Below are 13,442 nucleotides of genomic sequence, written 5' to 3' on the forward strand. Positions count from 1 at the left end.
TTATTCCTCATGTTCTTTGACTGATGACACTATTAGACTGGAGAAATGATGCTGACAATCCAGCTTTGGAGCACAGTATGCATTACGGTTTTTCTTTACTCCATTTAGATCAAATATATGCAGCCTTGGGGAGCAGAAGAAACTAAAAAACATTAAGATTGACCTGGAGCTGCTTTGCTTCACTTCATAAAATCATGTTCAAATCTGATCATCAGGAGCGTTTGTTTGATCATCATTATATTGCATTGCATTATATGTTTTGCTCGGCAAACTAAGCATCTAAATATCATCTTACGAAGACATATTATTGGAGATATAGTGATGGCTGATATTTATATAATTTTGTCAGTATCTGCTGTACTGTTATATAGATCTCCCGGATTTACATTACAAGCATCCGCATCACATTTCATGTTTTTGCTCCGTTTGAGCCTCTGAATAAAACTGATCTACTTTTCTTTGATATATCATACTACATGAGCCAAAAAACTGGATCAAACTCAACAAAAAAACATGCAAATTTGATACATTTTTGGTAACGCTCTACAATAATGTTCATTAGTTAACTTTAGCTGACATGAACAACACTTCTACAGCATTTATTAATCATAGCCAATGGTAATTTCAACACTTATTAATGCATTATTTAAATCTAAAGTTGTGCTTGTTAACATTTAGTTAATGCACTGTAAATTAACATGAACTAACAATGAACCAATAATAACAAATACTGTAATAAATCTATTGTTTGCTCATGTTTAAACTAAACGTAACCTTATTATAAAGTCTTACCTATTTTTTTTTTTTAAAGATTTGGTCGAAAGGTTCAATCAATTGTTCCTTTTCTAAAAATCACGAGTTTTCCGTCCGGCTTTACACGGTTGATCATAATCTAATGAATTAAATGTTTATGACACAGATTATAAGCCTGGATATTTATATCTCTTCTGAAGCCATATAATGGCTTGGAAACGCTTTAGAATAGCAAACACTAATTCACTATTAACTACAACTTCTCCCCTCGACAAATTCCTAAGTTGCTGCTTATTAATAGTTAGTAAGATAGTTATTAAGTTTAGGTATTGGGGAGGATCAGGGATGCAGAGTAAGGCATTAATTTGTGCTTAATTAGTACTTATAAATGGCTAATATTCTAGTAAGATGCATGCTAGTAAGAAACTAGTTAATAGACCCTAAAATAAAGTGTTACCAATAGCTTTGAAGGACAAAAACTTGTTTGATTTTGATTGCACGGGGAAAGAACTGAACATTTCGAATGTGCTAATGGAAAATAAAGAAAGTCTTATGAATAATAAAACAAAATGGTGAGTAAAAATGTTATTGATGGTTGGATGAATGGTGAAATATTTCTTTATGCTGTATATGAGTATAACAGAGATGCATGTAAACTTACTCTGTTCCGTCAGTGATGCTGCTGAGAGCACAGTCCAAAACAGCCACTCGACTCCGGACACGAGGGTCCCAGCAGTCCACTCTGCCCTTCACACACACACACACACACACACACACACATTAACACACAGAACACACACAAACACCAGTCCTACGTGACAGAGTTAAACACCAACCTCTAATGTTCCCGCAGCAAATAACTGATGAACAGGGTTGATGTCACACACGTTGATTTCTCTGTGAAGACATGAGAGCTTTACAATTCATACGCAACTAATCTACTGGGATCAGTGTATCATCTAATGAAACGTGCTCAAAATATTATAAACAGCATTTTCTATTCCTTTTTTTATGCATCATGTATTAAAAGCTATCAGAAGGAAATTCATTGATAGTGTGCTTTAATTAACTGCATGGCTGTATACACAAAACGTTTCAACCAGCAGGTGTGTGTTTGTCAGTATGGAGACAGGGACCAGAGAGCCGGGTTTCTATCACACAAGCACAGCCACAGCGGTGAACTAGCGCCCTGTGCTGGTCAGATACTCACGCTGCATCGGTCTGTAAGGAGTTCAGGAAGCGGCCTTGTTCAAGATTCAGTCTGAAGACCTCTGAGCTACAGCACAAACACAACACATGCACTTCATTGGGAAAACACAACAGCTCATACAAAGTTAGGAAAAAAGGACGACACCCATTCCAAAGCAAATCACCATGCAACAAGAATTTCAATTCACTAATGTACTGATAACATCATGTGCAAGCTTATTACACAGCTATTACACAACTGTTCAAAAGCTTGGGGTCAGTAGGATTTTTTTTAAGATCTTTTTTTCTCTCCAAGGCTGCTTTTATTTGATAAAAAATACAGTGAAAAAACTAATCCTGTGAAATATTATTACGGTTTAAAATAACTGTTTTCTGTGTGAATCTGTGTTAAAGTGTAATGTATTTCTGTGATGCACAGCTGTATTTGCAGCATCATTCCTCCAGTCTTCAGTGTCACATCATCTTCAGAAATCAGAATAATATGATTTACTTCAAGAAACATTTCTGATTATTATCAATGTTGAAAACTACATTTTTGTGGAAGCGGATACATTTTAAGCATTCTGTGATGAATCAAAAGTTAGAAAGAACAGCGTTTATTTGAAATGACAATCGCAGATGAAATGATAACAGTAGGCAGTAAATATTTGCTCTTGGTGTGAATAGACGTAGATAACGTGATTTTCGGCGTGGCCTCTTACCTGGCACCCACAAAGTAGAGATCACAGGAAGGGTAGTGGTAGGAAAAATCCCGGCCAAACTTTGGGATGCGGGTCTTGTAGTAATGGCCGTGCTGAGAGTGGAATTCCACATAGCGGTCTATATGCAGAAACACTAGCTGGAAAAACAAAGACAAAATCAGACAAATCTCTTTTTATTTGCTTTTCTAGTCACATCACAACACACCAACTCTCAAACTAGGAAGAGGAATCTCGTATCGCACAGAGAAGGACAACAATATATTGCTATTTCGATATTTTGTCCTCAGATTTGACCTCACGATGACAAGGCCTCTGCACAAATAAGATGAATATAGCTACTAAACCAAAATTTAACATTCGAAAAGATGAGAGAGCTGAAATATGCACACATACAACCATCTACAACATATTACAAAATAAACAACGAAGTAAACAATCATAAATCATCAAAAGCAGATCGTAGGTTTGGCACAAATGCACAGCGTTTGGACTTGAAACATGCTGGTGTGTACATTTATTAAATTAAATAATCGCCATTTTCATTTTAATAACCACACTCGGATGTACCACTGTATTCTGTCCCCCTAAAACCTCTTAAATGATATTGAAGACTTTTGTTTTCCATTTAAAGGGGTCATTAACTGCCCTTTTTATTATTTTGTACTGTTTGAATAGGCGTAAAGATGGACGCTGCGGTGATTTAGGTTAAAACTCATAAATACTCTGTACATACAAAGCAACAGTAACCACATTATAAAACAGTTCCTCACACTAGTGTGGTGCAACATAACTGTCAGATCCACTACAGTCACAAAGCATTGTCTTTCAGTTTCAATTTTAGTTTCAGTTATGTCTTGTTTGTAAACGAATCTGCTGTAAAATAAAGCGAACAAAGGACCAAGTTCTTACTGACGAGTAGGGCTGCACGATTAATCGTATTTTAATCTCGATAATGATATCCACCTTTCTCGATTAATTAAAAATAATTGTCACGATATTGGCCGGCTCGTTATTTATCCTGAAACGTGTTTTTAATTTGGCATTTGCATTATCTTGCTTTGCTAACAAGTCTTCACTAGCGTTCATACTTGTGGTAACCAGATATGAAGAGCTTTAAGCCCCAAAACAAAGCCTGGTGTTTTATTTAATTTGTGCAATGCGGTGGGCGGAGCTAAACAGGCAGGGCCGTAGAATCAGTGGGCGGAGCTAAACAGGCAGGGCCGTAGAATCGGTGGGCGGAGCTAAACAGGCAGGGCCGTAGAATCGGTGGGCGGAGCTAAACAGGCAGGGCCGTAGAATCGGTGGGCGGAGCTAAACAGGCAGGGCCGTAGAATCGGTGGGCGGAGCTAAACAGGCAGGGTCGTAGAATCGGCGGGCGGAGCTAAACAGGCAGGGCCGTAGAATCAGTGGGCGGAGCTAAACAGGCAGGGGCCGTAGAATCAGTGGGCGGAGCTAAACAGGCAGGGGTCGTAGAATTGGTGGGCGGAGCTTAACAGGCAGGGCCGTAGAATCAGCGGGCGGAGCTAAACAGGCAGGGCCGTAGAATAGGCAAGGCAAGTTTATTTATATAGCACATTTCGAACACAATGGTAATTCAAAGTGCTTTACATAAAAGAAAGTAAAATACTAATGAAGAAAAATAATAACAAGAATAAAACAAGCAATTTTATAACTTTTAAAATTATTAAAACTGTACTTATTTAAAATGAATTTAAAACAGTTAGAAAATGATTTTACATAAAATTAAATAAATAAAAAACAGTGAAAATATATATTGCAATCAGTTCGGACATTGCACAGTGCTCATTCAATAAATGCACAGCTAAACAGATGAGTTTTAAGTCTAGATTTAAATGTGACCAGTGTTTTAGCACATCTGATCTCTTCTGGAAGCTGATTCCAACTGCGGGCGGCATAGTAACTAAAGGAGGACTCCCCTTGTTTTGTGTGAACCCTTGGTATTTCTAACTGAGTGCTCTGTTAGGTTTATATTCAGTGAGCATATCTGCAATATATTTCGGTATTAGGTCATTTAGTGACTTATATACGAGTAAAAGTACTTTAAAATCAATCCTAAATGTAACTGGAAGCCAGTGTAAGGACCTGAGGACTGGTGTGATATGCTCATATTTTCTGGTTCTAGTCAGAATCCTGGCAGCAGCGTTCTGGATGAGCTGCAGCTGTCTAATGGTCTTTTTGGGAAGGCCGGTGAGGAGCCCATTACAATAGTCCACCCTGCTGGTGATGAAGGCATGAACACGTTTCTCCAAGTCTTGGCTGTAAACAAAACATCTAATTCTTGCAATGTTTTTTAAATGATAGTATGCTGATTTAGTTACTGTTTTGACATGACTACTGAAACTAAAGTCTGTCTCCAGAATCACACCAAGATTCCTGACTTGATTTTTAGTTGTTTGACCCCTAGCGTTAAGGTATGCATTCACCTTGAACACTTCATCTTTGTTTCCAAATGCAATGACTTCAGTTTTTTCCTTGTTTAACTGAAGAAAGTTCTGGCACATCCAACTATTAATTTCATCAATGCATTGGCAGAGGGAGTCAATTGGGCTGTAGTCATTTGGAGATAAGGCTAGGTAAATCTGGGTATTATCAGCATAGCTGTGATAGGCAATTTGGTTCTTTCTCATTATTTGACTTAGTGGAAGCATATTCAGGCTAAACAAGAGCGGTGCAAGAATTGACCCTTGTGGGACTCCGCATGTCATGGACGTCCACTTAGACTTATGCTCTCCTAGACTCACATAATAACCTCTCCCTTCTAAGTATGACCTGAACCATTTGAGTACCATCCCAGAAAGCCTGACCCAGTTTTCCAGTCTCTCTTGTAGTATGTTATGATCAACAGTGTCAAACACAGCACTGAGATCTAGCAATACGAGCACCGATATTTTGCCAGAGTCACAATTTAAGCGAATATCATTTATTATCTTAATGAGTGCTGTCTCTTTGCTGTGATGCGGTCGAAAACCAGATTGAAAATTGTCCAGGTATCCATTTGAGTTTAAGTATTTGTTCAGCTGATTAAAAACGACCTTTTCTATAATTTTACCTATAAAAGGAAGATTAGATATTGGTCTAAAATTGCTCAAAATGATGTTATCAAGATTGCTATTTTTCAGGAGGGGCTTAACAACTGTAGTCTTTAAGGAGTTTGGAAATGTCCCAGAAAGAAGTGAGGCGTTCACCACTTCTAAAAGATCTGCTTCTAAGCAGTTAAACACATTTTTGAAAAAAGATGTGGGAAGTGTGTCAAGATAGCAGGTTGACTATTTTAAGTGCTGCACTATGTCTTCCAGAATTTTGCTATCAATTGCTTCAAAAATCGACATAGTATCTTTTTTATATTGTGGCCTAATCTGTCTGACCTCTGCATTACTTGAGGATGTGCTAATCGCCTCCCTGATATTGATGATCTTCTCAGAAAAAAAGGATGCAAACTCATTGCATTTGCTGTCTGAGAGCATTTCACTGGGAATCTGACTTGGGGGGTTTGTCAGTCTCTCAACAGTGGCAAAAAGAGTACGAGTGTTATTTAAGTTACTCTTTATAAGGTTTGAGAAGAAATTCTGTCTAGCTGTGGCTAGTTTCACATTAAAAGCATGAAGGCTGTCTTTGTAGATGCTATAGTGAATTTCAAGTTTTGTCTTCCGCCACATCCGCTCTGCTTTTCTGCATTGTCTTTTCATAGTCTGAACTGCTGTTGATCTTCTCCAAACTGATTTCTGTCTGTTTGTTTTCTTACTGATTATTATTGGAGCAATATCATTAATAACATTCTTAACTTTTGAGTTGAATGAATCAAGGAGAGTATCAACAGAGTCTGCAGAAATGCTTGGTGTTAAAGATATAGCCTCCATAAATAGTACACTTGTGTTCTCGTTAATGCATCTGCTTCTGACAGAGACCGATCTAGATTCAGTTGTAGCAGACATCAAAATATCAAAGAAAATACAGAAGTGATCAGATAGTGCTATGTCCTTAATAAAAATGGATGAAATGTTTAGACCCCTACTGATGATTAAGTCTAGAGTGTGTCCACCTTTGTGTGTGGGTCCATGCACATGCTGAGTCAAGTCAAAAGTGTTTAGAACCGTTATCATTTCTTTTGTAGTTTTGTTTTCTGAATTATCTATGTGAATATTAAAATCCCCTATTAAAAACAGTCAAACTCTGAGGAAATCATTTGATAACATTTCTGTGACCTCTTCAACAAAGGCTGGAGAGTATTTTGGAGGCCTGTAAATAATAATAAACAGAATGCGTGGAGCACCTTTCAGCACAATCCCTAGATATTTAAAAGACAAGTACTGACCAAATGACACTTGCTTGCATTGATAGACATCTTTAAATATAGCAGCTACACCTCCACCTCTCCTAACAGTCCTGCAGACACTCATGTAAGTGAAGTTAGGAGGGGCTGCTTCATTAAGGACTGTTGCATTGCAGCTGTCTTCAAGCCATGTTTCGTTTAGAAACATAAAATCCACAAAGAATCTGGATTTTATGTTTCTAAACGAAACATGGCTTGAAGACAGCTGCAATGCAACAGTCCTTAATGAAGCAGCCCCTCCTAACTTCACTTACATGAGTGTCTGCAGGACTGTTAGGAGAGGTGGGGGTGTAGCTGCTCTATTTAAAGATGTCTATCTAAAAGTCATTGATTAGAAATGATTTATTTTTTTAGTGAGCAAATGTTTAAAGATGCTAACTTGATGGCTGTGCTTTGTGTCTTAACGTCAATTTTAGTTTGATGCATAATAGGCCGCAGATTAGATGAGTTTGCCCTTCGGCTTGAGATGGCCTTAGACTTTCTATCACGTGATAAAACTGAAATAGAGAAACCTACAGGCGCACTGGGTTCCCGCTTGTTCAGTAGGCATTTGTGAATGTTGCTGTTATTATAGCGGGGACCCAACACATATCACTGAGAGCTGCTCTCAGTTGTTTTTGGTTCACCTTCAGCAGATAGAGGGTTTGAGCCCTGGCGTTGTGGCAGTGGTCGAAGAGCTCTCGCAGGAGCAGGGACCACAGGCTTTGGTGGTTTTGGGGCCTGCCGTTTTTTTTTGTGATATCTGCGGGCTTGCAGCAAATGAGTGAGAGAGTTTAGTCCCAGCATACACCAATTCCTCCATTTTCTGTGAGAAGCACAGAAGTGGAGATGCTGGAGAAAGTGATAATGTGTCTGGTGAGATGGGCTGTGTCTCTGGTGTTTCCGGTGCCTGTGATATGTTGTCCTGGCTTCCCTGGCTGTTTTCCAGAAAGTCATCCCTGGGTGCTGAATCTTGTAGCTGTTTTGATACATCACAGTCAGTCTGTGAGGAGGTCTGTGGGCAGGGCTCAGTCGGGATAGTGTCCATGAGCAGTGCTTGTTTTGGCTGCATGGTGTTATCAGTGTCCTTGTGGGATATGTCAACAACATGATGACTCGTACCTGGAGTGTGTGTGCTGAATGGATTGACACACTCTGCTGAAGGATAACGGAGGGAGAAGTAGATATTGTCCTTAAGCACTCTAGCACCAAGTTTGTTTGGGTGGAGGCCATCCGGTTTAAACAATTGTCTATGGCCCCAGAAAAGATTGAAGTTGTCAATGAAATTCACTCCTTTTATATTACAAGATCTTTGTAGCCATGTGTTCAGCCCAAGCAACCGTGAAAACATTTGTTCCCCTTGCTGGGAGTGGTCCACTGGTGAACGACTGAACTTTGAGTCTTCGAAGTGTTTCAAAGAGTTCACTGAAGTCCTTCTTAAGGAGTTCTGACTGCTCTTTCCAAATATCATTCTTCCCCACATGGATGATGATTCGATTTGCAGTCTTGTGCTTCATCAGAATGTTCTGAAGTTCCTTGTTCACATCAGAGACCATTGCTTGAGGAAGGCAACATGTTGTTGTAGTCCTGCTACTAATGTTTCTGATAACAGAGTCACCCACTATCAGAGTCCTTGGCTCGGCTGCGCTCTGAGCTGAAAGCCGATGTCTGCTTTTAGCTCGTCCTTGAGCGCCTGTTAGTAGCGATGTTAGCTGCTGGCTGATCAGATCCATCTTTAAATACATTTGGGGATTCCTCACCCACATTCATTAATGCTTCAAATCTGTTCTCCAGATGTATAGGGGGTGGTAGAATACCAGTATTCACAAGCCTTGTCATAGTCGAATCTGGGGTAGAGGAAGCTACGGCAGCAATACAAGAAACTCGTGACAATCTGGTATTTCGTTTTCCTTGGCTCTCGCTCCCTGTTTGTGCCATCGATTAGAATAGGTGGGTGGAGCCAAACAGGTTACCTCGATATAATAATACACATCCGATCGTTTAATCGCTTGAACGTCCAAACCATAAAACAAATACAACTGACAAAGTTTAGTGAAGACTCAAGGCTCACCGCTCGCGCGCCATCACTATGTGTTGTACCGGCGTTCACCTCCGTGTTTTGCTTTTATGCCACTGACTGGCAGAATCATGTGGCTACACACGCTTTTAAAGAGGAAGTATTAACAGGCAATAACCGAAATAACCGACATGGGAAAATTATGTCGGTTAGAGGTTCTAAATATCGGTTTCGATTACTTTTCGATTAATCGTCCAGCCCTATATTTCTGTAAGCAGAGTTAACAAACCCTGTTGTATTTTCTTGTAATTTATTAAAAGAATGTACACCGCCATCTTGTGCCGACTAAACGGACTTGAACGCAGCAGCAGCAGCAGGTGTTGATCTTCTGTGGAAGTGGGGTTTAGCCACACTATTATGTCAAAGTGACGTAACAGATAGGCTTCAAAATAAGCTGTTTCTAGACTAACAATACGGTTTTGAGTTCTGAAACTCACAGGATGTTTTTATAGTACAACAACCTTTTATATGTCAAAAGATGAAGTTCATGATTTCTCAGTTCATGACCCCTTTAAGATATTTAAGAGTTACTATCTTAAATTTGATTAAGTAATACAAGCATTCAACAAAAACAGCAGACAAACAGAAAAATAAGCATATAAAGGCCGTGTGGGTTTTACCTTAGAGTAGTCCTCAGATAGGATGTCAAACGTCACCACTGTGAGAGGAATAAAACCATGTGGTGAGTGACAAAACGTCCTCCATTACATCAACCAGCAGCTTTAGCCATCATCTGTTGTGTTATTTGTAATCAGCGGTCATTAATGAGAGCTCAGGTTGTGTGTGTGTGGACACTTTGATTAAATATTTACCAGTGCCCTGGGTTTTATTACAGAGTCTATCAACAGCACCCAAACCAAACCAAACCCTAGACTCCATACCACTAGACCTAGCGTTTATAAAACTGATGCTACCATGGATGCTGACTGGCTGATGATGTCACATTCACTTGTGTTATACACTGATTATAACACTTACCATCAGACTCCAGGCACCTCTCAAATTTCAGAGACAACTGGTAAGTATCATAGCAGCGGACTCTAGGTTTGTATGTGCCTGAAAGCATTCAAAAAAGAGTTTTAAAATGATTGCAATGTTCAGCATCATTCATCTACTCATCATGTACTGACCTGCAGCTAAAATGAACTGGCCATCGCGTGACACTCGGATGGAGGTGCAGACCGTGGGCATCTCAAAATCCTGAATGAGTTCAATCCTCTTCTGGATGTCTGTTAAAGATATGATTGAAGAAATTACCAGATGTCTTGTTCAATGCTTTAAAGGAGAGAGTATAAGAGAGAGAGCCAATATCTACCATGAAAAAGAACACAGACAGAGGTTTAACTAATACTTCAAATTATAATTCATAAAGTATCTCTAGTTCATTAAAAATGTCTGTACTATATATGACTATAGAAATATGACTTATAAGAGGTTGTAATGTCCTAATGCATATAATTCATATTACAAAAACAACGCACATTCCTCAGGATGAAAATATCTTACAATCGTTACTCAAACTCAACCCTGATTTTACATATATTATAAAAAAGGCCATTTACAGCAGTATTTAAGTCAAAATGATGAATCACTAAAGGAACTCACCAACATCTTGCTGCTGTAAAACTCTCTTCTTTCGATCAGACAGCCACTGAAATAAACATATGAAGAACATATTTTTGAACAGTGATTGTTTTTTTTTTTAAGAATTCTCTTCTGCTCATCAAACCTGCATTTATTTGATCCAAAGTACAGCAAAAACAGTAATATTTTGAAAATATTTTGACTTTTTAAAGTAACTGCTGACTATTTGAATATATTTAAAACTGTAATTTATTTCTGTGATGCGCAGCTGTATTTTCAGCATCATTACTCCAGTCTTCAGTGTCACATGATCTTCAGAAATCATGAAAATATGATGATTTGCTGATTATCAATATTTATAACAATTGATTACATGTTTTTTTCCAGGATTCTTTGATGAATAGAAAGATCCAAAGATCAGCATTTATCTGAAAAAAAAAAGCTTTTGTAAAATAATACACTGTTCCATTCAAAAGCTTGAGGTCACTATTATTTCCTATTTTCTTTTCGTCAGAGATTATATAAATTAATACCGTTATTTAGCAAGGATGCTTTAAATTGATCAAAAGTGATGATAAGTCATTTATAATGTAACAAAAGATTTTTTTTTTTTCAGATAAATGCTGTTCTTCTGAACTCTCTATTCAACAAAGAAATTTGAGGTTTATAACATAATAATAAATGTTTTTTGAGCAGCAAAACAGAATATTGGAATGATTTCTGAAGGATCATGTGACTGGAGGAATGATGCCAAAAATATAGCTTTGAAATTACAGGAATAAATTATATTTTCAAATAGAAAACAGTTATTTTAAATAGCAAAAATATTTCAGAATGTTCCCGTTTTTGCTGTATTGTGGATCAAATAAATGCAGACGGTGAGCTGAAGAGACTTCCCTAAAAACTTACATTTCAAAAACTTTTGTCTAGTACTGTATGATAGCCTAAGTTAAATATATTAATATTAATTAGGTGAGTAACTATATGCCACACTTGGCAAGTTCATTTTTTCCATGAGTTTGTATGCACAGACATCTGTTGTCTGCATTCCTGGCAGTGTTTACGAGGCTCTTAAATTGTGTTCATTACATCGTATCGATACAAATTAAGAAATATATCGTATATATGACATTTTACATGTTAGCATTACACGAGGTACATTCATAATTCACATCATTACGATCCAGTTCAAGACGAAGCTGACAAAAACGCATACTAATGTAACGTGTGACATATCTGTAGTACATCAATCTAAAACATTAGTATTTACTAATTAACTCAAAGAGGTCTGTTAATTCGGGATAGCTGTGTACATATATATTATGTAAAGTGAAACACCAACATATTTGTTGTATTAGCATCTTAACAGGAGTCATAGAATTGACTCCTAAAAATGACAGATAAATATGTGAACAACTACAAATCAAAAGAGGTTAGTGTTTTAGTGTCTTAATCATGATTAAGGATGAATGTTTGATTACATGCTTCACTGTCATTCACCGGGTTTACCTTGCTAACTACAAACTCCTGGATAACAACAAAAAGAAGAAGAATGTTACCTCCGGGAGAGATTTCCCGTGACTCAGATTATAGATCTTCACGTTATTCACGCTGGACACCTGCATCTCTAAAGCGATCAGACACAGCTTTCAATCATAACACATACAGTCATGTACAGGTTGAAGCACTACTGTTAGCATCAGCACGGGACCCACGTGGATACACAACAGGAAGTGAGAGGGCGAAGGTCGAAGTCCGTGTAGAAACACATCCCGCGACAATAGTTCCTAGTACTCACAAACACGTCAACTACACTGAGATAAGAATAAATAAAGTAAATGGCAAAACAAAAATTCATCCTTAATGGTGTTTAAAATTGAACTGAGGGAATACTATGCTTGTTTGAAACTTCTGAAAGGCTCCAGTGATAACATTTACTCGCTATGTGAAGATGTCTCAAAATACTTGTCATTATAACTTAAGCTTCCATGTAACTTTAGTTTAAGAATATATGTTGACTGATGACAATATATGTATGTACACAATTTTGTCATGCCTTATGGACTGAAGTGCCTTCGCTTAATTTATTTTACATTTATTTGTATTTATTTTCTTTATCGAAATTTGTTTCATTTAATTGTGTTTATATATGTTCTGCCCATAAGTCTCCCATTGAGAGATTTTGTAAATTGTGTTTTGTAAATAAGTGTTAAAAAAAAAAAAAAAAGATAAAAATAGATAAATGAATAAATAAATGTATAAATAAATACATTTGTTATTAACATTAACATAAAAATGCATTGAGAGCCAGAGGTGTCAACTTTTCAACAATATCATGTTGTGTAAATTTTTCTTATTTTGATTAAATATCTTTTTTTTTCATTTAGTACTGCACTTCAGAAGCTACAGAAACACAAGTGTTTTTATGATCTAATTCATTATTAGCTTTCTATCAACTCTTGATTAACTCTTAGATTAAGCCCAGTTTGGCAAACCCTGATAATGTTGATATCAAAATAGGAATATATATATTTTTTTCCTTTTTCCTTTTTCTATCAATATGGTATGTTAAATGCTAAGTTTAATAAACGTTAGATAAAATTGTAATCTAAAAGTAATCCAAAAAGTAGTCAGAATACATTACCTAAAATGAGTAACCTAGATTAAATTACTAACTACATTTTCATTGTGTAATCTATAATCTATATAAAGTAATGGACTACAATTTGTAATTAGTCTACCCTGCTGTGTGTGTGTGTGTGTGTGTGTGTATATATATATATATATA

At 37.2% G+C, this 13,442-nt stretch overlaps 1 protein-coding gene across 2 annotated transcripts in view; it reads right to left on the reverse strand.

The window, feature by feature from the left end:
* The window catches only part of nol10 (nucleolar protein 10), a 32,356-nt gene extending 19,935 nt beyond the window's left edge, over positions 1-12,421 (reverse strand). The window contains exons 1-9 of one of the 2 annotated variants that reach the window (XM_059519445.1): positions 12,214-12,421; positions 10,676-10,721; positions 10,201-10,299; positions 10,049-10,126; positions 9,691-9,728; positions 2,664-2,800; positions 1,964-2,029; positions 1,590-1,650; positions 1,415-1,500 (exon numbers count right to left, since the gene is read on the reverse strand). In XM_059519445.1, coding sequence (XP_059375428.1) covers positions 1,415-1,500; positions 1,590-1,650; positions 1,964-2,029; positions 2,664-2,800; positions 9,691-9,728; positions 10,049-10,126; positions 10,201-10,299; positions 10,676-10,721; positions 12,214-12,279 — 677 coding nt within the window. In that variant the 5' untranslated portion in view covers positions 12,280-12,421. The remainder of the gene's footprint in view (positions 1-1,414; positions 1,501-1,589; positions 1,651-1,963; positions 2,030-2,663; positions 2,801-9,690; positions 9,729-10,048; positions 10,127-10,200; positions 10,300-10,675; positions 10,722-12,213) is intronic. The other variant, XM_059519444.1, reaches the window with a different exon arrangement.
* Positions 12,422-13,442: the final 1,021 nt, after the last annotated feature.

This window comes from Carassius carassius, chromosome 31 (genome assembly GCF_963082965.1).
Source record: "Carassius carassius chromosome 31, fCarCar2.1, whole genome shotgun sequence".
Lineage (NCBI taxonomy): Eukaryota > Metazoa > Chordata > Actinopteri > Cypriniformes > Cyprinidae > Carassius > Carassius carassius.